At 42.2% G+C, this 27,734-nt stretch overlaps 1 protein-coding gene across 5 annotated transcripts in view; it reads right to left on the reverse strand.

Moving 5' to 3' along the window:
- The window catches only part of MND1 (meiotic nuclear divisions 1), a 75,208-nt gene continuing 56,411 nt past the window's right edge, over positions 8,938 to 27,734 (reverse strand). For 2 of the 5 annotated variants that reach the window (XM_003129137.6, XM_005653580.3), the window contains 2 exons: positions 22,536 to 22,580; positions 18,179 to 18,425 (listed from right to left, as the gene is read on the reverse strand). In XM_003129137.6, coding sequence (XP_003129185.3) covers positions 18,319 to 18,425; positions 22,536 to 22,580 — 152 coding nt within the window. In that variant the 3' untranslated portion in view covers positions 18,179 to 18,318. Of the gene's footprint in view, positions 9,173 to 15,661; positions 15,688 to 18,178; positions 18,426 to 21,691; positions 21,829 to 22,535; positions 22,581 to 27,734 lie in introns of those variants that run through there. The other 3 variants (XM_005653581.3, XM_005653582.3, XM_013998091.2) reach the window with 3 other exon arrangements.

The raw sequence follows: 27,734 nt of genomic DNA on the forward strand, positions 1-27,734 counted from the left end.
TTACATGAAATACCTAGAATAGTCGGTTCATAGATGCAGCGTAGAAGGCTGCGCTTGCCAGGGGCTGGGGGAAGGGGATGGGAGTTATTGTTCAATAAGCAGAGAGTCTCAGATGAAAAAAAGTTCTAGAAATGGAGGTGTTTTTACAATGTGAATGGACTTTCCACTTAAACATGATTGAAATGGTAAATTCGATGTTTTGTATAGTTTACCACAACATAAAACATTTTTTTTAAGGTGGGCCCTCACCTGGTGACAGTTCTGTTTTCTAGATTTTTTAAGGCGGTGTACTCTATGTCTGGCTCCTAAAGCATAGTGCAAGGCTCATAAATTTGGTTATGAGCTTGGTTATCATCTCCTGGTAAATATCTTTTTTTTTTTTTTTTTTTTAGTGTATATTTGGGGGGTTCCCGCTGTGGCACAGTTGGTTAAGAACCTGACCACAGTGGCTTGGGTTGCTGTGGAGATGCAGGTTCAATCCCCGGCCTCACACCGTGGGTTAAAGGATCTGATGTTGCCCCAGCTGTGACTTGCATATGCCTCGGGTGCAGCCATTAAAAAAAAAAAAAAAATTGTATATTTGAATGTTGCCAAGAGAGTAGATCTTAGTATTTCTTGTCACAAGAAAAAAAAAAAATGTATAACTATGTGAGGTGATGGATGTCAACTAGACTGATTGTGATGATCGTTTCACAATACATAAAATCATTGTGCTGTGCACCTTAAACTTGGACAAGGCTGCATCTCAGGTACATCTCCATAAAACTGGAAAAAGTTTTGATTGTTAAATTCTTGACTATTTAAGGAGTCTTAATTAAGGTTGCATATAATACATGAGTAAAGAAATGCTACATTAATATGTACTAAAAACTCATAGGCTGAGTGATTCATTCTCATAAATTTGGTTTAGCTCTTAGTAAATATCCGTTGCATGGCACCTGGCAGCTTGACAGTGATTCTCTCCAATGGCACCTGCAGTTTACCAGCCGCCTGCCACAGGTAGAGGAACCCGGTTTATTTTTCCGATTAGCCTGCAGCAAGAGTTGATGAAAGGCTTGATAAAATAACTTCTTGGAGGACTTTGCTTCCCTCATACTCTCCCACCCTCTTTCCACCTTCCTTCCCTCTTTCGGGGAACACCACAGAAAAAGGGACAGTGTGTCATTCCCCCACCCCCCACCCCTGCTTTTTAGAGTCTAAGCATCACAGTTGGATGGGAACTTCATTCCTTCCTGAATATGCAGACGTGGCCACATTCCAGTCTGGGAACATCCCCGATGCCATGCCGACCTAGGCAGTGCCCTTTTAAAGAGCTGGCATCTTTATCCATCACCAAATCAGGGTCTAAGGGGCAAAGGGACATTTCCTGGGGGGTTTTGCCCCCAGTGGGGTTGCTTCTTGGGGGGTGGGTGGGGGTGGGGGCCCTGGGAAAAAGCCCTCGGGTCCCTGAGTTCCTCTTTCTATTTCTGCAGTTTTCACTTCCCCTCCCATCAGACTCCCCCGCCCACGCCCGCGCCCGCCCCCGCCCCTGCGGGTGTCGATAACGCTTTCTCCTCTCCTTTCGCTGTCATTTCCCTTTCGTTTCCCCCCTGACACCTCTTCTGCGCTGGCCCCCATCGCCCTGCTACTGCTCTTTCTCTGTCTTCACATCTATCTTCACGTCTCCCCCAAGGTATTGGCAAGTGGTTACTATACCAAACACATCTCTCGACTTTCAAGAGTACCCTTCACATTTGCAATCCCAGTTGAATATTCTGGGCACTCAGTCACTACAGATGATGGGTGAGGGAGTCAGGGGTGCCTTCTGGGTGCTGTCACTTGCCAGCTGCCACCGGACACCTGGGGTGAGAAGGAGAATATGCCTGTGTGTGTGTGGAGCCTGGGGCTCCCTGGAGAGTCAAAGAGAAATGTTATTTTTATTTTGTATTCTTTGTGGCTGCGCCCACGGCATGTGGAAATTCCCGGACCAGGGATTGAACCCGTGTCTCAGCAGCAACCCGAGCTGCTGCAGGGACAATGCCAGGTCCTTAACCCACTGCACCACCAGGGAACTCCAGGGAGAGAGGTTTTAGGTAAGCCTTTACCTCCCACTGCTTCTTGGAGCAACAGGTCCCCACATCACTACAATGATGTCTTTTGGGGAAAAATGGAGATGAAAGAGTGTTTAATAGGGTAAGCTGCCTCTGAAAGCTAAAATCTCATCAGGGCCTTTGCTATCTGTCCAAATGGCCAATCCCATGCAAGCTTCTAAATTCCATCTCAGTCGACTCAGTTTGAATGATTCCGACGGGTCCCTTTCCCCATCTTCTCATCATAGAGGGCTGGCAGTGAACCTCCCCATTCAGAAGCTATTATAAAGGGCCGTGTACAGTTGCCCAGACATGCTAAACCGAAGTTTCTTTCTGCACTTTATTATCAGAAAAAAAGTGATTGCCCTTTGTAGTGGTGATAAATGTCAGTCGTGATAAATCTCATTTTTGCCAGAAATAGAATGTAATTTTCTACCTTGTCTCGTTTTCCATTTCAAACCCTGTCCTGCAGGATGGGGGATTTAACCACAGTCTTTTTGGAGGCTCTCCCCTCCCCGTTTCCCAAGATGGTGCCACAGCCCTGGGCTCTTGCCTGGGATAAGGGCTGCCAGCAGCTGGTGCCCTGCTCATTGAAGTTCCCTGATGCAGCCATGTCCCCTCGGGCTGGCAGCTCTAAGTCTGGGACGAGGGACCCCTTGCCCCTTTACACCCTGCTCCTCCTTAGCACTCGGTCCCCTCAGCTCTCAGGACCCCCAGCTCGCCCTTTCCTTCCTGGAGGAATTTCTTCCTAACAGCTGCGAAGTCTTCCCTTCAAGCTTCTGGCCAGGATGTTTTGACTATGCCCTCTAATCCTCATCCCCCTTGCCTCTGCTTTTTAATTTTAAATTTTTAAAAAATTTTAAATCTTTTTATGGCTGCACCTGCGGCATGTGGAAGTTCCCAGGCTAGGGGTCGATTTGGAGCTATAGCTAGCCTACACCACAGCCACAGCACCGCCAGATCCGAGCCACATCTATGACCTACACCACAGCTCACCGAAACACTGGATCCTTAACCCACTGAGTGAGGCCAGGGATCAAACCTGCGTCCTCTTGGATACTAGTCGGATTTGTTAGCGCTGAGCCATGACGGGAACTTTTAATTATGGCACAGGGCTGTGGCTATGACAGCTTTTCACATTTCATGCATTGATTTATTCAGTTTCTAGGTACGTTGTTACTTCTGGAGCACTTTAAAGTAATTTTGTCTTATGGATATTAATGTACATTCCTATAGAAACCTATACTTTACAGAATGCTCTGTATCCATTATCTTTTGGCTCTTCATAATTACTATATGTAGTTGTGGGTTTTTTTAAAAGGACTTTTAAAATAGTATCTGCAGCTGACACTTGCCTGAAGTACTGAGCCGAGGGCTGACTTCATGAGGGGATTCCCGGCTTGGTCTCTGGGGATGCGCAGACGATGCCTGCCACCTACACATCAGAATAACTGTGGCTCCTCCCATGTTGGTTATTTTTGTGGACATCCGTGAATAGCATTACTTTCCAGTGTGCTCTGTACTTAAACACTCAAGTGTTCTGAAAATGTACTAACAAAAAGGTCATAAAATGAATCAGTGGGAAAAAGGAAGAATTATAATTTTTGTACATATGTAATTTTGTTATGTATATATAATTTAGTTTTTATTACTCAATGAATGTATTACATTTATAGTTGTACAATGATCATCACGAGTATATATAATTTAAATATATCCCAAAGAAATAAGTAAAGAAGTATCACAATCAAAATCACAGATAAGAAGACTACTCCTGTAAGTTTTACGCTCCAAAAGGTATTCAGTACCAGAGGGCGAGAGAGAGAGAGAGAGAGAGAGAGAGAGAGAGAGAGAGAGAGAGAGAGAGAGAGAGAGCGCGCGCGCGCGCACGCGCTCTAGGAAGAGAAATGTGGGTCCTTAGAAATCTTGCCTTTCTAAGATTTCTAAATCTTGGAACTTCCTCACCTTAGAGACATAAAAGGTAAGAAGAGAAAACTTGAGGGAATCCTCGCAAAAATAAGCATTCACACACACACACACACACACACACACACACACTGCTAAAATGACTGCAAGAGTTCTTCATTCCTTTTCCCTCCAGAATGTCAAAGGCAGACTTCCTTTGTTCAACTGTATTTCAGTGGTGAATCACCCCATCCTTTGAGAAGTTACTGGAACCAGAATCTGGGAGCCCCCTTTACTATCAGCCCCTCCCTGACCCCGCCCTCCACCCCAGCCCACCAGCCATTCATCCTTTGCTCAACCTACAAAATGTGTTGCAGTTCGGGAGCCGCCCCTCCCGTCTCGCTCTAATCCAAGTCCTCACCACTTGTGACCTGGATTATCACAATAAGCCATCTCCCCTCTGCCAGCTCTGCTCTCCGTCCACACTGCACCCCGGGGGCCTCCCAGGGGGCTGCAGAGTGTGCTGGGCGAGCCTACGGGCTGTTCGAGGAAAAGCTTGGGACTTTGACTCACCTTGTGCTTTAAAACGACGATTCTCCTGTATTTTGTCATGCACACAATATGATGTAATAATAACCATGCTTGTATGGGCATACAGGTTTTCAATGTTTTATTGAGAGAGGTACGCTATTTATGGGATGGGCATATAAACACTGAGGTCTATGGAGTGATTGGCCAATGGGGACCTGCTGTACGGCACAGGGAACTCTACCCAATATTCTGTGATCATCTACATGGAAAAGGATCCGAAAGAGAATGGATGTGTATACAAGTATAATGGAATCATTTTGTTGTACAACAAAATGATCACAGTGCTGTAAGTCAACTGTGCTTCAATAAAACTTTTAAAAATGGAAAACAAATTTTTAAATTAAAATAGGAGTTCCCATTGTGGCTCAGCCATAAAGAACCTTTCTAGCATCCATGAGGATGCAGGTTTGATCCCTGGCCTCGCCCAGTGGCTTAAGGATCTAGAATTGCTGTAAGCTGTGGTGTAGCTCGTAGATGCGGCTCTCAGATCCTGTGTTGCTGTGGCTGTGGTGTAGGATGGTGGATACAGCTCTGATTCAACCCCTAGCCTGGGAACCTCCATATGCCATGAATGTGGCCCTAAAAAGAAAAAAAAAATAAAATAAATAAAATAAAAATAAAAGATAAAAAGTTTGGTGGCCACTACTCTATACGGCAGAGTGATTTTTAAAAATACAAATCTGATTGTATTGATTAGTTAATACAATCAATTAATTAATACAATTAATTTTTTTTTTTTGGCTTTTTTTTCCTGAGGCACATGGAAGTTCCCAGGCTGTGGGTGGAATCAGAGCTGTAGCCGCTGGCCTACACCACAGCCACAGCAACACTGGGTCCAAGCTGCATCTGAGATGTACACCACAGCTCACGGCAACGCCGGATCCCCAACCCACTGAGCGAGGCCAGGGATTGAACCTGAAACCTCACAGATACTAGTCAGGTTTGTTACTGCTGATCCACAATGGGCACTCCCTTTTTTCTTTTCCTTTTATTCTTTTCCTTAAACTACTCCATGGCTTCCCATTATGCACAGAGTAAGACCTGTGATGGTTCCTACAACCCCAAAGAACCTGTCTACACCTCTGGTTGCCCTGCAATCACCTCTGTCACCTGGGCTCTGTCCCACTGACTCTCCACCCCTCCTTTTTTTTTTTTTTTTGTCTTTTTGCTATTTTTTGGGCTGCTCCTGCGGCATATGGAGGTTCCCAGGCTAGGGGTCATATCAGAGCTTCAGCTGCCAGCCTATGCCAGAGCCACAGCAACGCGGGATCCGAGCCACGTCTGCAACCGACACCACAGCTCATGGCAATGCCCGATCGTTAACCCACTGAGCAAGGGCAGGGACCAAACCCACAACCTCATGGTTCCTAGTTGGATTCGTTAACCACTGTGCCACAACCGGAACTCCTCTCCGCCCCTCCTTGAAGCCAGGATTTTCCCCACGTGAAATCTTCACACCATCTTCCCTCTGCCTCCACGAAGCTCTAGGTCTTGGGTTCAATGTTGTTTTCTTCCCTGACACACCCCTGCCCTGGCACATCTCTCTCCAATCCAGAAGTTCCTGGTTTAAATTCTCTCTTAGCGCCCTGCATTTTCCATCATGGCACTTAGCAAAGAGGTGCCTTTACATCTACACAGTTTATTTATTCCATATATTGCTGTAACCTCGGCACCTAATAAGGGCACAGTAAGTACTGAACAAAAGAATGAACTAAAATATTAACTCTCACTCCCACATTTACTCCAAAGAGTTAGGGAGTCTGGGTGGATCTTCAGAGCATAACCTTGAGAAACTGCTAACCTTTCTGAAGCTCATCTGCCCCCCACACCTGGACACCCTAGGATGGGATCCAATTAACCACCTTTTGCTCTAGGAGGCTTTTTGAGATGTCCCTGAACAGTGAGTCCCCAGCCCCTCTGAAGAGCTTTATTACAGCACTTAGTGATAAGGAAACCCCTGCTTCCATCTCTGCTTCTGTGCCAAGGCGGATGGTCTGGAGGGATTGGACCTCACTGTTCACCTCTGGGAGCGCTGGGGAGGAGCTGTTTCACAGGCGCTTAAAGAGCTCTGGTGTTGCAAGTTATTTAAAACAAAAAAGTTTCAGGCTGCTGAATTTCGAGATTTCTCAGAAAGTTAAAACCAGCCCTCGGAACAAGGCTGGTGGGGCATCTTTGTAAGGCTTATTATGGTATATGCAATGCTTACACCCACCCTTCTTGAGAACTGGCTTTGTCAAGGGGTGAAAACAGAGGATGAACAGTCTGCCTGGTTCTGCTTTTTTCTTCTCCCTCCTAGAGAAACTAACCTAAGAGAGCAGGTAACTCAGGGACTGAGCGTCAACCTGGAGCAAACTGCAGAGTGTACTCGGAAGTTGCTTTTGCCCACACATACAGGGATGGAAGGAAGAGGTGAAAAAAGGAAGGACGACCTGGACCTCTCTGTGGAAATGACACAACATGGAAACATCAGAGAGTTAGAAAAATGCTTCCTTGGGATTTAGGATGAATTGAAAACAAGCCCATTGTTTTTGTGTCGGGACAAGGACCTCATTCAGATCACCTGTAGTCACACCTAACGACTTTGTCCCCAAGCAGTGAAGTTGATGGGGATGGTAGCTCCCCGTTTCTACACACAGGAGATTCTTCATCTTAGCCCCTGAGCTATTTAACATTTAAGCTTGGATCCTAATAAGGGTTCGACTTGCCGGCCTCAGTACCAAGAACTGCGGTGGAACAGTGACCATACAAGGGCAGGAAGCCTTCCAGAAGGGAGGGGGGGGCACAGCTTCAGCACAGCCTTATGTAACCACAAGGGGAGCGATGCGAAGGGAAAAGCTCCTTCTGCCTTCCTTGAAAATATTAAATTCTAAAAATGTCTCGAGGACACCTAACAAGCCCATTTGAATGGCTGAAGTTAGAAGCGGCAATATAATTAGACCCAGCAAATCAATTGAATCCGATGGGCTTATGTGGCTGCACTTTTAAATAACTTCAGATACATGGTGTCCTCCAGAAATGGTTGTAAAAATATATGTCCAGTACATTTCAGTAATAGCAGAATAAAGGTCATTTCCTTTTGCCTTGACGAGGACTGACGAATGTTGACCTACAGACAGTCCCCAAACAAGTTGCATTCCAGGAGCTCATTTCTAAGTCAGTTGTTAGGCTGGAACCTAGTTTCCCATGGAGACAATTTTAGACCGGGTGGCTCAGATTGCCACGCGGCCAAAGGAGCCCATTAACCCAGAAGCAATTTTACTAAAGCCCCTGACCACCATGTATGACAGTGCTTTTCTATAAGAAAATGCTTCCTGGGAGTTCCCTTCACAGTTTGGCAGTTAATGAACCTTAACTAGCATCCATGAGGATGCAGGTTTGATCCCTGGCCTCGCTCAATGGGTTAAGAATCTAGCATTGCCATGCACTATGATGTAGGTCCCAGATGTAGCTCGGATCTGGCATTGCTGTGGCTATCGCTGTGACCAGCAGCTGTAGCTCCCATTCAAACCCTAGCCTGAGAACTTCCATATGCCGCAGGTTCGGCCCTAAAAAGCAGGAAAAAAAGAAAGAAAGGAGGAAGGAAGGAAAGAAAGAAAGAGAATATCTCCCATTTTCCAAGTTGGGGTTTCTGTGACTCATCCTGGATGCCCTGAACGGAGAGGTAGGTGGGCTGGGAGCTGGTGGCGGTAGTGAAGGCTGGATGGTGGGGATGCAGCAAAGAGCAGCCTCCTTCCCTGCAGCCAGGACCCCGAGGTGAGAGCGCGGTCTGGGGGAGACCAGACCCTGGAAGGCAGTGCTCCTGTGAAAGTACCCTCCCTCACTGTACTTGCAGGAGTTTCTTTTCTGTGGCAAGAACTCCCTAAATGTTCAAAATGATAGGACTGCCTTCTATGGAGCACATACTTCTGTACTAGCGCCCAGCATTGATCGTTGTTGTCCACATTATCTCACTTAGTTTTCCTAACAAACCCAAGATCTTTGAGGCCAGTTGTTTTATCTGGAGTTAAGAAGCAGAGTGGGGAGGGGCAACAGAGGGGTGGGGGAGTGGGAGGCACAAACTATTATTGGGCGTAAGATAGGCTCAAAGATGTATTGTACAACACACAGGGATTATATCCAATATTTTGTAATAATTGTAAATGGAAGGTAACCTTTAAAAAATTGTATTAAAAAAGGGGGAGACAGAAAGGCTTAGGGATGCCTGATTTCACAGTGAGAGCCAGCCCTTGAACTCAAGCTTGTTTGATCCAAATCCGTCCTGTTTTCCAGGGACTTAGGGAACATTTCCAATGGGCTCTTGTTTATTTTCATTCAGCGGTTTTAATTAAGACAGTAATTCTCCCCCTCAGCGAATGGACTGGATTAACTGATTCAAGAAATATTAAGCCTTTATTTATATGTGGATGATGCAAGGAAGGAGGAGCTGGGAATCCAGTGGATACAAGACATCCAGATAGGAACATCATTTAGGTAACGTTTCAGAGAAGCTGATGGCTGATGCCCCTCGAGCGGACACACCTCCTTCTGCAGTGCAATGGCTTCTGGGGGTCACTGTGAGCTGGCATTGTCACGGGGGCCTCATGAAGGATGTTGGACTTGAGTGGCTCCTTGAAGAAATAGGGTTTAGACAGAAGACATGCGTGATGAAGAGCTCAGATGAGCAGGAGGAACGAGTGCATGCTACTGGTTCTTTATCAAGAGACGAGACTAGCCTAATTGGATTCATGTTGCAGAGAGCTGGAAAATATGATTGAAAAGTTGGGGCCAAATGGTGCAGATTCCTTTAGGATTTCTTTGCTGCAATTCAGCTTTTTGAACAAGCAATAAATATACAGTCCAAAAATAAAATTTATAAAAAAAAATTGAGGAAAAAAAATCCCTCCCTTTTACATAGGTAACTACTACTAAGTTTCCTGTGCATCCTTTCAGCTGTGTGTGTGTATACTCAATTATAAAAATGTTATTTCCCCCCTTTATTAAAAGGTAGCATATGGACCCCTAGCTTGGGAACTTCCATATGCTATGGGTGCGGCCCTAAAAAGACAAAAAAAAAAAAAAAGTAGCATATGGTCTGTAGAAATTTATTTATTTATTTATTTAATTGCTTAATGAATTTTATTACATTTATAGTTGTACAACAATCATCACAACCAAATTTTATAGCATTTCCATCCCAAACCCTCAGTGCATCCCCCCTATCCCCCAAGCTGTCTCATTTGGAAACCGTAAGTTTTTCAAAGTAGAAATTTTGATAGCAGTCATATATTTACATTTTTGATAGCAATAATATAGTCACATTTTTTCTTACGTTTTTAATGATTATGCTTATTATTAAAGTACAATGGTGTTTCCCACTGTGTATTTATTAAATATCAAGAATTGGGACTCAGCATAGGGACAGTAATTCTAGAGATGGACTCACCCAGAGTTAGTTTTCTCTCTATGGACCTAAACCCTAAGAAGGTGGTAGGTTGGTGAGGCTATGTTCCTCTCCACCATGACACCTGCATGCACCTCGCCTTGGCTTTCTTCAGAGGTTTTTTTTTTTTTTTTTTTTTTAGGGCCACACCCTTGATATACGGACGTTTCCAGGCTAGGGGTCGAATTGGAGCTGCACCTGCCAGCCTACACCACAGCCACAGCCACAGCCATGCTGGATCCAAGCCATGTCTGTGAGCTGCACCAGAGCTTGTGGATCCTCAACCACGGAGTGAGGCCAAGGATTAAACCTGCATCCTCAGAGAGACAATGTCAGGTCCTTAACCCGCTGAGCCATGATGGGAACTTCTCTTCAGAGTTTTATAATTCCCTGTTTGTGTGTTGCCTCATTTAATCAGCTTTCTCTGCAGCAAGGACTAGCACACTCATCTATCTCTCTACCGACATCCAAGATAAGCCCGGCAAGTACGAGATTATTAAGTGAATGTTCAAATGATTTTATGAATGGAGAAAAAGTGAATGTGAATAATATTCAAAGACGACTTAAACAACTTTGCGGAGCCCGAGGGTAAGAGCCTATAGGGGGAGGAAAGCCATTTCTTTATTCTAGCTGGTCCTGTAGCCTGATGACACGCTGCAGACGATATGAGGAAAGACGAAGCAGTAGAGAGGAAGAAGGAAGGCAGGACGGGAGGGAAAGAGGAGGAATGAAGCGAGGTCTTGGAGCAACGAGGAGGGAGCTGGGTCACGGGCAGCGGTGGAGACGTTGCCTTACACAGATGTGCATATACCTGGTGGGGGCAGGTTGGGGGTTGAGATTACGTTAAAAGAGCTCAAATATAAAAATTTGTTTTTTTTAATAGAGAAAACTGAGGAAAGTAGGGTTGAGTAGAGAGGCCCCGATGGCAAATGTTTGAAATAGTTTTAGGGACTGAGAGGAAAAGCTGATTGAAGCTAACAGCTGCTGTGGAGCCTTTTGGCCCAAGGCCAGCTGTGGCGATAAGTAAAAGCCATGAAGAGCAACGCTGAGCGTCCATCTGAGGCAGGGGATTATGAAATTGTCATTCTTTTGTGCCAAACACTATATGAGGTGCTCTGTGCCTATAGAGATGAAAAATCGATGTGCCTCGAGGAGCTTTTGTCTCGCAGGGAGATCATCTCACCCTTCAAGATACATTTTGTTCCAACATTGCCACTGTATTCTTTTTTTTTTTTTTTTTTTTTGGTCTTTTTGCCTTTTCTTTGGCTGCTCCTGCAGGATATGGAGTTTCCCAGACTAGGGGTCGAATCGGCCTATGCCAGAGCCACAGCAACGCAGGATCCAAGCCGCATCTGCAACCTACACCACAGCTCATGGCAATGCCGGATCCTTAACCCACTGAGTGAGGCCAGGGATCAAACCCGCAACCTCATGGTTCCTAGTCGGATTCGTTAACCACTGTGCCCCGACGGGAACTCCAGCCACCGTACTCTTTAAATGATCTTATTATAACATAGCCTCTATTGCACTATAATACATACTGCTTCTAAACATTCTGTCCATATATGAGAAAAGTTAAGCAACCTCTTAGAGCACTTTCAGTTACGGTTTCGCAAAATAACTTGGACATCTATGTACTTTATTTTCTGAAGCTGTGCTACGTCAAGTGTTGACACCATTCCAAAAAAAAGATGTTAGCTTTCTAGATCCATTAATAAAGTTATTGTCATTAAAATTATATTTTTATTTGTTGAAAACAAGCCATTTCAATCCCTGTAAATACAAACTGATTTTATCAGGGTCCTTAAAGGCAAAATATTTGTTCTAGTTGTCCTCAGAATCAAGCCAAATCTGCTCGGATGGAAACTTGCTAAGCAAGTTAAACTCAGTCAGGTGTGGGTTTCTGGAGCTCACATAACACAGGAAATACATGAAAGCAAGAAGTATGTCTCCTTAAACACAGTAACGACCACAACTGGACAGAAAAAAGTTACACATTTGTTCAATTTAAATGTGTAAGAAGTTCCCATGGTTACTTTTCAAAATGTTATGAGAAACATGATGCTTTCTGGTTCAGGCTTGCAAAATAACTTGCCCTTTCTGCATCAAATCCAGCTTCCAAATTGGTAAAGTACAATTTAGAGAGGTTTTTTCAGAAAGCATTTGGGATTTAACTTTTAAAAGCTAATCCTTAACTTAAAGATACCTGAACATTAATTAAAATTGTCTTCTTCATTAATAAAGTCTAGCTGAAAAGCAGTCATCCTTCTTATTTTGGCCATTCCTGCAGCATGTGGATTGAACCCGTGCTGCAGCAGTGACAACACGGATCCTTAATCCTGAGCCACAAGGGACCCCCCACAAATCTATTTTTGATAGGATTCCCAACTCATTTTTTAAAAATAAAATCTTTTTAATAAAAAATTACTTTGATTTCTTATTTATTTATTTTTTAAAGGGCCATATCCACGGCATATGGAAGTTCCTAGGCTAGGGGTAGAATTGGAGCTGCAGCTCCCGGCCTATACCACAGCCACACCAGATCCGAGCTGCATCTGTGACCTACACCACAGCTCAGGGCAATGCCAGATCCTTAACCCACTGAGCAAGGCCAGCGATCAAACCCACATCCTCATGGTGCCTAGTCGGATTCATTAACCACTGAGCCATGAAGGGAACTCTCAGAATTCATTTCTGAAAAGCCATGGAAAAGGCAATTTAGAAAGTCCTCAAAGTCATTACCTTCTCACTTCTTTTCTATAAAATTCAGCTGTCTTATATTTCTTATATCCTTTTTAGAGGATGAATTCTTCATGAATAGGGACTGTTTTTCTTTTATTGTCATGGAATTCATCTTCAGAACTTCATAAATGTGCTAGCAGATATGTTCAGAAATGTTCTTTGAAGCTATTGTCTGAAATAGCATGCAGCTGAAAACAAACCGAATGTCTATCAATTCTAGTTCTTCATTTATGAAGAACTAACACAGCAAGTAAAGCGAACTTTTCGAACTTTTAAATAGAAAACAAAAATAGCATGGATTCATATGTACAGAATGATTGAAGTTTTGTTTTTGTTCTTGTTTAAAATCATAGGTAAGTATCTTTAGAGCCCAGGTAGTCCCAGTGTTACATAATTGTTTCAGAGCAAATGACATGAAAGAAGACTTTGAAATCTTTTTTAAGAAGCAGGTACAGGGAGGAGTTCCCTTCGTGGCTTAGCGGTTAACAAACCCAACTAGGATCCATGAGGATGTGGGTTCGATCCCTAGCCTTGCTCAGTGGGTTCAGTATCCAGAGTTGCTGTGGGCCGTGGTGTGAGTTGCAGGACACATGGCTCAGATCCCGAGTTGCTGTGGCTGTGGTGTAGGCCGGCAGCTGCAGCTCTGATTCGACCCCTAGCCTGGGAACTTCCATATGCCTCGGGTTCAGCCTTAAAAAAAAGAAAATAAAGAAAAAAAAAAAAAAAAAAAAGCAGATACAGGAGTTCCCTGCTGGCTCAGCAGGTTAAGCATCCATCATTATCACTGCTTTGGCATAGGTTCGATCTCTGGCCCAGCCTCGGGCACCAGTCAAAAAAATAAAACATAAAATAAAATAAAAACTAATACAAAACTTTGAAATAAAAATGTTTAGGAACAACATTGATAACACAAATACCCAAATCTGTAGAGACAGCCCATAAAGAAAAAATTATAAACCGGTACCATTTATGAATATTGATGCAAAAATTCCAAGTAAACTATTAATAAACTAACATCATGTTAAGAAAATAATTCACATGGCCAAGTAGGTTTTATGCCAGGAATGTATGGATAGTTGAGTGTTAGGAAAGATATTAATATCATTCACCTTATTAATAGATTTTATTTTTTCTTTTTCCTTTTTTGGCCACACCTGCAGCATACGGCAATTCCTGGGCCAGGGAACAAATCCAAGTCAGAGGTGCTACTTACACCGCAGCTGCAGCAGTGCTGAATGAATCCTTTACCTGCTTTGCTGGGCTGGGTATTGAACCAGCACCTCCACAGAGACAAGCTAGATCATTAACCCACTGTGCTACAGTGGGAACTCCCTTAATAGACTTTAAAAGAAAGATCATATGCCTGTCTCCACAGATGGGGAAAGCCCTCTGACAAGCATTCCTTATATAGATTCTTGAGAAAATAGGAGTAATTAGACTAATTAGTTATACATTAATTAGATTAATACTTGACCAATTATATATTATAAATGGTCAGCATTTTACTTAATTCAGAATTATAAAGGCATTCTTACTAAGGTCAGAAACAAGCAGAGACATTCTCTATCTCCTCTACAATTTTATGAGTGGTCTTTTCCAACACAATTCGGTAAAACCATTTGAAGCATAAGAATAAGAAAAGAATTAAAATGATGTCTATTTGAAGATATGATAGGATAACGGGAAAACCTCAGAGATTAATTATAAAACAAACTCAAACAAAAAAATTTTTTAGTGGTGTTCCTGTTGGGGTGCAGCAGAAATGAACCTGACTGGTACTCATGAGGACCCAGGTTTGATCCCTGGCCTCGCTCAGTGGGTTAAGGATCCAGCATTGCCAAGCTGTGGTGTAGGTCCCAGATTTGGCTCGGAAGAGGTGTTGCCGTGGCAGGTCTGGTGTTGCTGTGGTGTAGGCCACAGCTGCAGCACTGATTTGACCCCTGGTCTGGGAACTTCCACACACCGTAAAAAGAAAAAAAAAAAAAAAAAAAAAAAGAGAGAGAGGTCATTAGCCTTGAGGTTCAATGAGTGCTTCCAAAGACAACCACAAACCACATTTCCTGACCTCTATCCCTTGCAAATACTTTTTAAAAAATCGAGCTAGGAAAAGTATAATTCACCGCAATGGGTCGTTTCCTAACGCAGTCCATTTTCCTCTCGGTAGATAGACAATATTCAGGCAGAACATCCTGAAAGGGAGATTATGTATAATCCTGAGACACCTTCCCAATATCTGTCACACTGTAACTGCTCTTACAAATGACACGTTAGCTAGAAAATGTTTTCTATTTTACGGCAATCATGTTCTCAAAAAAAAAAAAAAAAAAAAGTACTATCAAATTTACAATTTAGATTTTTCTGCTCAAGAATTATTAGGGTGATTCTTGCTTCTTGGCTGCCAGCCATCCTCATTTCCTTTTCTAACCCCTTAGAGAGAATCATGTTTGATAAAGTTTAGGATAATAGCTTCTATTTCTGAGACAGGCCAAGAACTTTATAATCCTGTTAGACTAACAATGTAGCAAACATCAGAGTTGAAAGTCATATCCAATCCATCCTTATGGATTGCTTTGGTCCTGGCCCAACCTCAGAAAGGCCATTTCAGTGATCTGACCTGGCCCTGAATGACTGTAAAACTTAACAGAAGACTGTAAAATCTTTTTCCTAGAATCCTTTAAAAATAAGAGAGTGAGATTTAAAAAATAACTACATACAAAGAAAGTTGATAAGATGGAAATCAGCTCTCAAACCCCTGCTAAACTTTACAATTCATTGAAGAAATATTGGGAGTATTGATTATAACATTATTTATTGAATCAAATTTGATTGTGGATCACTAGTAATTTGACTCTAGGTCTACCCGAGATGTTCTTGGTCTTCAGATCAATAACAAAACTAACCCTGGCCTGAAGATTACCTGCAGTTTGGCTGGACCAAGGCCCCAGGCTTCTTAATCAGTATCTGTAATTTCAGAGAAGAGTAAACTCAAAAGCAGCTCTTTTTTTTTTTTAATTTAATTTTTTTTTAATGAGAGTTGCAACATTTATTTCAGGCTCTCTCTCTCTCTCTTTTTTCCTCTTTTTTCTTTTTTGTCATACCTGCGGCATGTGGAAGTTCCTGGGCCAGGGATTGAACCTGTGCCATAGCAGTGACCAGAGCCACAGCAGTGAAAATGCAGGAGCCCTAACTGGCTAGGCCATCAGAGAACTCCCTAAAGCAACTCTTCAAGATTAAGAACCTGATGTTCTTGGAGTCGGCAAAGCCAATCATTAATTCACAGCAAACCAGCTGTTAAATCCAGCCACCATTAAGATCGAACCACAAAAACTATGATGAGCTATATTACATTAAAAACAATGGTAATACGGGTAGTTACCGTCGTGGCGCAGTGGTTAGCAAATCCAACTAGGAACCATGAGGTTGCAGGTTCGATCCCTGCCCTTGCTCAGTGGGTTAACGATCCAGCATTGCCGTGAGCTGTGGTGTAGGTCACAGACGGCGCTCTGATCCCGAGTGGCTGTGGCTCTGGCGCAGGCTGACAGCTATAGCTCTGATTAGATCCCTAGCCTGGGAACCTCCATATGCCGCGGGAGCGGACCAAGAAATGGCAAAAAAAGACAAAAAAAAAAATGGTAAAAAAACAAAAAACCCAGCGCTCCCTAATTATTTTACATTTTACCATTATCTATGCTCTCGAGATTTACATCTACTATATTTGTACGGTAGAAATACTATATAGTTGTGCTACTGAGCATCTTTTCCCAATCCTGCATCGTCACCATGTCTGTAATTTGTAGTTGACTACGTACGCTGAGAGTATTGACAAATAGGCAAATACTATAAACCAGACCCCACGCTACATTTCTGGCTTAAAAGGGTACCACGACCACTGGCTAGCTTAGGAACAGACTCCATCTCGGTCATTCTCGTGCTTGTCCCATAAAATGTTCAAAAACATTTTTGAAGTTGCCTAAATAAAGTTGCCTAGATCTTTGTATTTTGAATCTAAAAGATTCTGTTAGAATCACAGATTAGGGATAGATAAGGATCATTAGAAATGGCTTATTGTTTGAACATCCAGACCTTCTCTCTAAGCATCTTTTCTAATAAATAGCAAACTGGGTCTGAGAAATTATTTATTTATGTCTTTTTGTTTTTTTTAGGGCTGCACCCGCGGTTTATGGAGGTTACCAGGCTACGGGTCTAATCAGAGCTACAGCTGCCGGCCTACACCACAGCCACAGCACCGCCAGATCCGAGCTGTGTCTGTGACCTACACCACAGCTCATGGCAACGCCAGATCTGTAACCCACTGAGAAAGGCCAGGGATCGAACCCGCAACCTCATGGTTCCTAGTCAGATTCGTTTCTGCTGAGCCAGGACGGGAACTCCCTGACTCCCTGAGAAATTTTTAATTCCCACAATTCGTGTACTAAGGAAAGGCTTGTTTTTATTTTTTGTCCTTTGTCTCTTACATCAAATAGTTTCTCCTGTGAGAAGAGCTATTGCCCTAAAGCAACATAAACCAGCCTCAAGAACAAACAAAGGTGGACCAATACGCTCAGGCCCACATCCAGGAAGCGATGAAGAAGGCCCTGAGCGCTCCGTGCAAGACAAAGGCCACATTCACTAACGAACGCCTGTGGAGGCCGCCTGGGTCATTCAGACATAGGACTACCTCATTCGAGTTACTTAAAAGAATAGCAGAATGGGCCCGTGTGAACAAAAATGAAGGCACGTGTATAAAGGCCATTACACACGTTAGTTTTGATTTGTGTTTTCTTTAAGTTTGTCTTGGAAGACTTGCAAATACTCTAAATACCTAAGCTGAACTGAAACAAAGTGAACAGGACACACATTATTTTTAACTTGACTCTTTTTCAGATGGTTGGGAAAAAAAAATGCCTGAACTCTAGACGGTGATGTGCACTATACCAACAGCGCTATGTCAGCTTATAAAAAATGCATAAATCGGGACAAAGGGCCGCGTGCTTGTGCTTTACAGTAGACAGGCATCAAATGTTCAAAAGAAAGTCGTTTTCATGTCTGAGGAATTACTACCTAACTCTCAACTTGAGGAACACCAACTTTCTGTGTTTTTTTCTGTGGGGAAATGTGCAAATATGATGTGGTATACCGAGAATCAATCACACACATTTTCCACTATATACTGAGAAATAATAAAGCAGCTATTAGGGATTTTGAGATTATTTCCAAGCATGTGTGTATGGATGGATGTGTATAATAGAGACTTCAAAGGTACCGTTGGTTGTTAATATTTAATATTTGAATGAAACTAAAAAACGTCATGTAATGATGGCCTTGATCTCTAGAAAGTTACCGGTAAGCCTAACAGGTGGGTGGTTTTACCTGCAACCCCCCACTCTGATGAACACGGAGGGAACACGGCTCTGATCCTGCTTTTGATTGATCAAAAGGAGTGAAAAACATCTACATTTTATACTTTATTTAAAATGAATAAAACAATAAACACAATTACAGGTAAATGACAATTCAGTACATTTAACTGTATAAAAATAAAAAAATGTACACATTCACAAGCACACAGATCCTTTACCAAGACCAAACATTTTAGTCTATGTAGTCAAAGTCTTCTGGAATTCCAAAATTTTTATCGATTTTGTTTTCTTCAAACCCAAATTTCCTTTTGGCCCAAGATTTTACGGCAAATATGTTATCTATAGAGAAGATTGACAAATGTTTTTGAGAATTGAAAATGCAATCATAAAACACTTCAAATATAATTACATTCTTTTTTTGAACATTTATTACCTTTAGAGGCAGCAAAATAAGGAGTTTTCTGCATTTTCGAGAGTAATGGCAATTCATTTCAGAAGAAGATATTTGATGAATATTTTGAATAAACAGATCTCATATTTAAAAATTCAATAAATCCACTGCCACTAAAGAATAGCTGACTTAAAGAATAAGCCCGAGACAGGGAGAGGGTAAGGGTGCCTCTTCCACATATGTTTGCACAGCAGAGCAGGGTTCTGGTGCCTGAGGCATTAGAGCAGCTCCCATTCCCAAGGGAACACCTTTCCTCCAAACCCCACCTGCCACCATAGAGTAACAGCTTCCAGACAGTCAGGCCCAGGAGAAGGGCCGGGGGTGGGGTAGGGAGGGTGGGGGAGGTGCTCCTCACTCAAGACTAAGCAAGTAGCAGATGTATTCTCAATGTCCTCTACAGGTAATTTAAAACGCATTTTACCCCTGAAAAAATGTTACATCTATCTAAAGGGATTTATGCCAAGGAAATAAAACGAACTTGTGTACAAAGGTTTATGATCAGATCTAGAGTAAAAGAAGAGAACAATGAAGCAATCTAGACGGCTAACCGCCTGGAAGGGTGTCCATGCACAGGCAGTGAGGGATGCGAGGAGGGACCAACGTGCTCCTTGCCAGGGCTGCCCTTAAGGAAGGGGAATCTTTTCTTTGGCTCCACCCATGGCACACGGAAGTTCCCAGGCCAGGTATCTAATCCAAGCTGTAGCTGTGACCTGTGCCACAGCTACAGCAAAGCCAGATCCTTAACCCACTGAGCTGAGTCAGGGATAGAACCCGAACCTCAGCAGCAACCCAAGCCACTACAGAGACAATGCTGGATCGTTAAACTTGCTGTGCCACGGCAGCAGGTTTATCTTTTTCTAACATTCTCTTTAATGTGCTTATACCATCTTTATAATAAATACGTATTATAAATTTAGAAAAATAACGGTATGCAGTTTTCTGGGTGAGTATTCTCTAAGACTCAAGTACTGTGTTAGTTGTGATAATGAAATGAGGGGTTCTTTTGGAGTATTAATGCCTGAATTACGTCACCTGCTTCCAGTTCATATGTGGCATGGACTACTTTAGAATGTTATTGGATTTGGAAATGGGGTCTTTAAAGAAGTGACTAAGTTAAAAAGAGCCCATTAGGGTGACCCCCGATCCAATGTGACTGGTGTCCTTATAAGAAAAGGAAACATGGACGCTAAGACACCAGGGGCATGCACTGGAAAGACCCTTAGGGACACAGGCACAGACAGCCACAGCACCGTGGGATGGTAGTCAGAGTCTGTGACCTACACCACAGCTCATCGAATCGGAGCTGTAGCTGCCAGCCTACATATACCACAGTCACAGCGATGCCAGATCCGAGCCATGTCTGTGACCTACACCACAGCTCACGACAATGCCGGATCCTTAACCCACTGAGCGAGGCCAGGGATCAAACCCGCAACCTCATGGTTCCTAGTTGGATTCGTTTCCACTGCGCCATGACGGGAACTCTGAGATTTTTTTTTAAGGGAACGGGAAAGGGGGGGTATTTTGTGTCTAAAGGTGTGCTAAAAGGGCTTACACTCCGTCTTATTTAATCCTCCTCAAATGTGAGGTGGGTATTAGCCACACTGAGCAGATGAAGAGAGGTTCAATAAGTCACATGGCAAATAAGAAGCACAACCTGGATTCCTTTCAAAGTCAGCTTTCTCCCACCACATACGCAGGCTGCCTGCTCTTACTGTTTGCTGAGCTGCTTTGTTAAGGGGAGGAAATCACTTTGTGACTCTTATTTTTTTTCCTTCGCTCACCTACACATGCAGAAGTTCCTGAATTAGGGATTGAATCTGTGCCACAGCACTGACCAGAGCCACTGCAGAGACAACGCCAGATCCTTAACCCACCGTGCCACCAAGGTACTCCCTGTTGCTTTATTACTATTATTATTTTGGCCATGCCCATGGCATATGGAAGTTCCTGCCCAGGGATTGAACCTATGCCATAGCAGCGACCTAAGCAGCTGCAGTGATAGCATGAGATCCTTAACCCACTGCACTGCAAGAGAACTCTTACCTCTTGCCTTATTTTTAACCTAAAGATCTATTTGCCTTTTTTCTCATTCAAAAATTTTATATTTCTCGGAGTTCCCATTGTGGCTCAGTGGAAACAAATCTGACTAGTATCCATGAGGACTTGGGTTCGATCCCTGACCTTGCTCAGTGGTTAAGGATCTGGCATTGCTGTGAGCTGTGGTGTAGGTCACAGACATGGCTAGGATCTCAAGTCGTTTTGGCTGTGGTCTAGGCCGGCAGCTGCACCTCCAATTTGACCCCTAGCCTGGGAACCTCCATATGTTGTGAGTGCAGCCCTGAAAAAAGAAAAAAAAAAAAAAAAAAAAAAAGCAAAAACTTTTTCTATATTTCTCAAAGCTACATATCACTGTATTTATTATTTATACTTCATTGGACACACATTTCATTATTCTTTTTTGTTTAATGTTAGCTTGCTATTTTTACCCTCCTCATTACTAAAGCATTATATTTAGGAAATAACTTCGTAAATAGGAAATCAAAAAGACTGCAATTCTATAGGAACCAAAGGCCAGTTATATTAATTTTTATCAATCTACTTAATTCTAAAATACACAAGGAAAAATGATTCTTGAGCTTTTTGTGAAACACAGAGGCCTAGACATGAGATCGGGGAAGCCTGGCTCAAACCCCTGTTCTTTTAGTGACTAATCACCCATGACTTCAAGCAGCTACTTTAAGCTTTCTGCATCTCAGCATCTCTCTGCATCTCTCCCAGAAACAGGATGAAGATGCGTAACATGTGAAGGCATTAAAGACTCACCAGGATGGAAACGTTCAGTTACCATTATTTTAAAATTAAATACTGGGAAAACATTAGTGTAACTTCCACACAAGTTTTAACAATAATAATCATACTTGTATAATGCACAAAAAATCATTATTTATTAACTTTCCTCTAAACTCTGACACATAGATAATGCCTTATTATTATTTTTTTGTCTTTTTAGGGCTGCAGGCGCGGCATATGGAGGTTCCCAGGCTATGGGTCAAATCGGGGCTGCAGCTGCCAGCCTACACCACAGCCGTAGCATTGCCAGAAATGAGCTGCGTCTTGGACCTACACCACAGCCCATGGTAATGCCAGATCCTTGCCCCACTGAGTAAGGCCAGGGATCGAACCTGCGTCCTCATGGATGCTGGTCAGGCTCGTTTCCACTGAGTCACGACGAGAGCTCCGATACTGCTTTATTAATTCCCATTTCTTAGAATATCCCTGGTGTATCCGCTGGCAAATGGATTAATGAGGTATTTATATGAAAGCATGTAAACAAAGAAGGGGGTAGCATGTAGTGGTTAGGGGCTTAGACTCTGAAATCTAATTCTTGTTTCACTAGCTAGCACCTGCGTGACTGTGGGCTTCTACTGGCCTCGGTGTCATAGCTAAAAGGAGGGATGATAATTCTTTTTTTTTTGTATTATTATTATTTTTTTAATTACTCAAATGAATTTATCACATCTGTAGTTGTATAATGAAGGGATAATAATTCTATGTACCTCACAAGGCTACTGTGGAGATAGAATGTACCATGGACATACTTTACAACGCCTGGCTTACAGTCAACCCTTAACAAATGTGGGTAATTATTACTATGAGCAAGAAGACATATCTTTAGGGTTCCATGAATTTCTCAAAGTTATATCTTGCATTAATATATATGAAGGTTAAGTAATCAGCCCAAGTGATTTATCTGGGAAAAGTTACACAAAAATTAAACTGAAAGTAATCACTGCTTTTAAAAAATGTCTTAAATGTTACAAAATGACTCCTAATAAGATTTTAAAAATAACCTTAAATAACTGAAATAATTAATATATAAAAACGTGATTAATACATTCATTTCCAGAAATGTGTTTTCTTAAATAAAACTGTGCATTTATCATGGTAAGTGTGAAAGAGCTTGACTGGTTCAACAGTGCCATTGTAATACTTACCAGTCCATCTGTTAGCTGCTTCTTTGGCCACTTTATTTGCTTGACCTGAAGAAGAAAACAAACAAAACAAAACTGTGTACACACACACACACACACACACACATCTTCATCTGTCTATAGATTCTCTCTTTTTTTTTTATGGGCACACCTGTGGCATATGGCAGTTCCCAGGCTAGGGATCAAATCAGAGCTGCAGCTGCTGGCCTACATCATAGCCACAGGGACGCCAGATCTGAGCCACACCTTTGACCTACGCTGCAGCTTGCAGCACTTTGGGATCCTTAACCCACTGAGCAAAGCCAGGGATTGAACCCACATCCTCACAGAGACAATGCTGGGTTCTTAACCCACTGAGCCACGATGGGAACCCCCTCATTTTTTTTTTTTAATAGGAAACAAAAATTATACTAATAAAATGGCTTTGGAAAAAAGTTCAAATAGTCAAATAGTGACACTATCTTACAAACCTGCTCAACTTCCCAAGGGAATTTTAGATAGCTGTAGTTACACTAGTCTAAATGTCTATTATTGTTGTACTTGCTCCTTAAAGACAACATATAAGTTTAACTGAGATGTTTCACAAACAATTTATGACACCAAAAGAGGATAAAATAATTAAAGTTTAATAATTAACATTTTTGTGTATATCTATTAGACCACAGTAAACCTGACAATACAATTTTAATGGTCACACAGTAGCCTTGTAAGAGGAAGTACTTTTTTTTTTTTTTTTGGTCTTTTTGCTATTTCTTTGGGCCGCTCCCATGGCATATGGAGGTTCCCAGGCTAGGGGTCGAATCGGAGCTGTAGCCACTGGCCTACGCCAGAGCCACAGCAACGCAGGATCCAAGCCGAGTCTGCAACCTACACCACAGCTCACGGCAACGCCGGATCGCCAACCCACTGAGCAAGGGCAGGGACCGAACCCGCAACCTCATGGTTCCCAGTCGGATTCGTTAACCACTGCGCCACGACGGGAACTCCCAGTACTTTTTTAATATGTAATTATACGTCTTGCTATTAAGTGTATCCATATCTACATTATGTCTTTTAAGTTAATCTACACCACACCTAACAATGCCATGATCAACTGGCCATAAATATTATTCATAATTACAGATTTATTTATTTATTGACATACAACTTACATACCACAGAATTTGCCATACTTAAATAACAAAGTGCATAATTCAGTGGGTTTTAGTGTATTTACAAGGTTGTACGACCATCACCACTACCTAATTCCAGAACATTCTTATCACACAGAAGGAAATCCCATACCTATTAGGAGTCATTTACATTCCTCCTCCCCCTTGCCCCTGGAGACCACATAGCTACTTTCTGAGTCAAAGGATTTTCCTATTCTGGATATTTTATTTTATTTATTTATTTTTGTCTTTTGTCTTTTTAGGGCTACACCTGCAGCATAAGGAGGTTCCCAGGCTGGGGGTCAAATTGGAGCTGTAGCTGCCCGCCCACACCACAGCCACAGCAATGCAGGATCTGAGCCATGTCTGTGACCTATACCACAGCTCAAGGCAATGCTAGATCCTTCACCCACTGAGCGAGGCCAGGGATCGAACCCGCAACCTCATGGATACTAGTTGGGTTCCTTAACCACTGAGCCACGACGGGAACTCCCTATTATGGGCATTTTATATAAATAAAACTGGAGTTCCCGTCGTGGCGCAGTGGTTAACAAATCCGACTAGGAACCATGAGGTTGCCGGTTCGGTCCCTGCCCTTGCTCAGTGGGTTAACAATCCGGTGTTGCCGTGAGCTGTGGTGTAGGTTGCAGACCCGGCTCGGATCCCGCGTTGCTGTGGCTCTGGCGTAGGCCGGTGGCTATAGCTCCGATTCGACCCCTAGCCTGGGAACCTCCATATGCCACGGGAGCGGCCCAAGAAATAGCAACAATAACAACAACAACAAAAGACAAAAGACAAAAAAAAAATAAATAAATAAAATAAAATAAAATAAAATAAAATAAAATAAAATAAATAAAACCATATATGTTGACTTCTTTTCACTTAACATAATTTTTTTCAAGGTTTGTCAATTGCAGCATTTATCAATACTTCATTCCTTTTTTTTGCCAAATAATATTCCATTGTATGGATATACCACATTTGTTTAGTCACTCATCAGGGGATGGACCTTTGGGCTGTTGTTACCAATAAGAATAATTTAATAACTTCTGTGTGCACATGTTTTCTTCTTTTGGGTATATACCTAGGATTGGAATTGTTGGCTCAAATGTTAACTACATGTACAACATTTTGGGGAATAAATTGTTTTCCAAAGTGGCTGCATCATTTTAACAATCTCATCACAATCTGAGTTCCAGTTTCTCTATATTCTCGTAAAAATTATTTTTGCATTAATTATAGCTATCCTAAAAGGTGTGAAGTAGTATTTTTTTGTGTTGTGCATTTCCCTAATGACTAAAGATGTTGAGCATCTTTCTATATGCTTATTGGCCATTTGTATATTTTCCTTGGAATGATGTCTATTCAAATCCTTTGCCTATGTTTAAGTTTTTTAAAAAATTGTTGAGTCATAATTTTTTTTTTTTGTCTTTTGTCTTTTTAGGGTTGCACCTGTGGCACATGGAGGTTCCCAGTTTAGGGGTCTAATTGGAGCTATTGCTGCTGGCCTACACCACAGCCACTAGCAATACAGGATCCAAGCTGTGTCTGCGACCTACACCACAGCTCATGGCAATGCTGGATCCTTAACCCAATGAGCGAGGCCAGAGATCTAACTCACAACCTCATGGTTCCTAGTTGAATTTGTTTCCACTGCACCAAGCCGGAAACTTCCCATAAAAGTTTTTTAAATATATATTTTGGATATTGAACACTGACAGGATAATCCTGTCAGATACAGGATTTTCGACTATTTTCTCCCATTCAGTGGGTTTTCTTTTCACTTTCTTGATAATGCACTTTTTTTTTAAGGCCGCACCCATGGCATATGGAAGGTCCCAGGCTAGGGGTCGAATCAGAGCTGTAGCTGCCAGCCTAGGCCACAGCCACAGCCACAGCCACGCAGGATCCAAGCCGAGTCTGTGACCTACACTGCAGCTCATGACGAGGCCGGATCCCTGACCCACTGAGGGAGGTCAGGGATCGAACTCACATCCTCATGGATACCAGTCGGGTTCACTTCTGCTGAGTACATTTCCCATAATGTACTTTTCATGAAGTCAAATATATCTTTTTCTCAGTCACTTGAGCTCTTGATGTCATACCCAAGAAGCTGTTGCCTAATCCAAGGAGAGAGATACACATCTGTGTTTTCTTCTAAGAGTTGTATTGGTTTCAGCTCTTGAGTTTAGGTCTTTGATCCACCTGAGTTAATTTTGTCTATAATGTGTGTGAAGCCAGGTCGATTCACTTGCATGGAGATAACCCTTGCGCCCTATTAGCTGAAAACAATACTGTCCTGACTGAATAGTCTGGGCAGCCTTGTTCCAAACCCTGTTTACTTCTGGACTCTCCAAACTCTCAACTGTGTTTCATTCTGTCTATTCTCATACCAGTACCACACTGCCTTGATGATTCTAGCTTTGTCGTAAGTTTTGAAATTGTGAAATTTGAGTCTCCCAAACTTTTTTTCCCCCCTGGATTCTTTTGTTTGTTCTGGGTCTCCTGCACTTTCATATGAGTATTAGGATTAACATCAATTTCTGCAAAAAAAAAAAAAGCAGTTGGAATTTTCATAGGTTTTACATTTAATCTGTAGAACAATCTGGAGTATTCCCATCTTAATATTTAAGTCTTTCAACTCATGAAAACAGGATGTCTATTTATACAGGTCTTTAATTTCATTTTTTGTTTTCGGTTCAACTCTTGCACTTCTTCCATTAATTTTATTCCTAAGTAGTTTGTTTTGATGCCATTGTAAATGGCTGGATTTAGAATTCTTGGTTGACAGTTTTTTCTTTCAGCACTTTGAATACGTCACCCCAGTTTCTCTGGCCTCTATGGCTTCTAATAAGAAATGAGTTGTTAATCTGACTGAAGATTCCTTATATATGATGAGTTACTTCTTGTTGCATTCAAGATTCTGCTTATTATTTGACAATTTGAGTATGATAATTCATGTGTGGAGGTTGTTTCTAATTGGAGTTTGTTAAGATTTTGGATGTGTACATTGTTTTTTCATCAAACTTGGGACATTTTCAGCTCCAATTCTTTTGGCCCCCCCCTTCTCTCTCCTTTCCCTTTGCAACTTCTATTGTGAGTGTGTTGGCACTCTAGACACCATGCCACAGAGGTCTCTGAGACTCTGTTAATGTTTCTTCACTCTTTTGTTTTTTGGTGCGCCCATGGCATGCAGAAGTTCCTGGGACAGGGACTGAACATGCGCCACAGTATGACAATACCAGATCTTTAACCCACTGAGCCACCAGGGAACTCCTCTGCACTCTGATTTCTGTTCCTCAGACTGGACTATCTCAACTGAACTATCTCCAAGTTACTGATTCTCCTGTCTAATCAAATCTGCTGTTAATCCCTCTAGTGAATTTTTCACTTCATTTATTAGTTTTCAGCTCCAGAATTTCTGTTTAATTCACTCATAATAATTCCTACCTCTTTATTGACATAATTTTCTTTAGCTCTTTTAACATATTTTAAATAGCTGATTTAAAGTCTTTGTCTTGCAAGTTTAAGATCATGCATGAGCTATATTTTCTTGTTTCTCTGTCTTGAAATTTTTTGTTGAAAATTGGACATTTTATTTTTAATTTTTAAATTTTTTTTTTTTTTTTTGTCTTTTTAGGGCCGCACTGCAGTGACATATGGAGGTTCCCAGGCTAGGGGTCTAATGAGAGCTACAGTTGCCGGCCTATACCAGAACCACAGCAATGCCAGATCTGAGACGCATCTGCAACCTACACCACAGCTCATGGCAATGCTGGATCCTTAACCCACTGACTGAGGCCAGGGATTGAACTCGAAACCTCATGGTTCCTAGTTGAGTTCTTTTCCACTGTGCCACCATGGGAACTCTGAAAATCAGACATTTTAAATAATATAATACTACAACTCTGGAAATCAGATTTTTTCCATCTTCCCAGGATTGTTGTTCTTGCTACTTGCTATAGTTATTGTTTGTTTAGTGATTTCACTGAATTAATTCTGTAAAGTCTATATTCTTTGTTCTGTGTGGCTGCTAAAGTTTTTAGTCAGT

Source organism: Sus scrofa, chromosome 8 (genome assembly GCF_000003025.6).
Source record: "Sus scrofa isolate TJ Tabasco breed Duroc chromosome 8, Sscrofa11.1, whole genome shotgun sequence".
Classification (NCBI taxonomy): Eukaryota; Metazoa; Chordata; class Mammalia; order Artiodactyla; family Suidae; genus Sus; species Sus scrofa.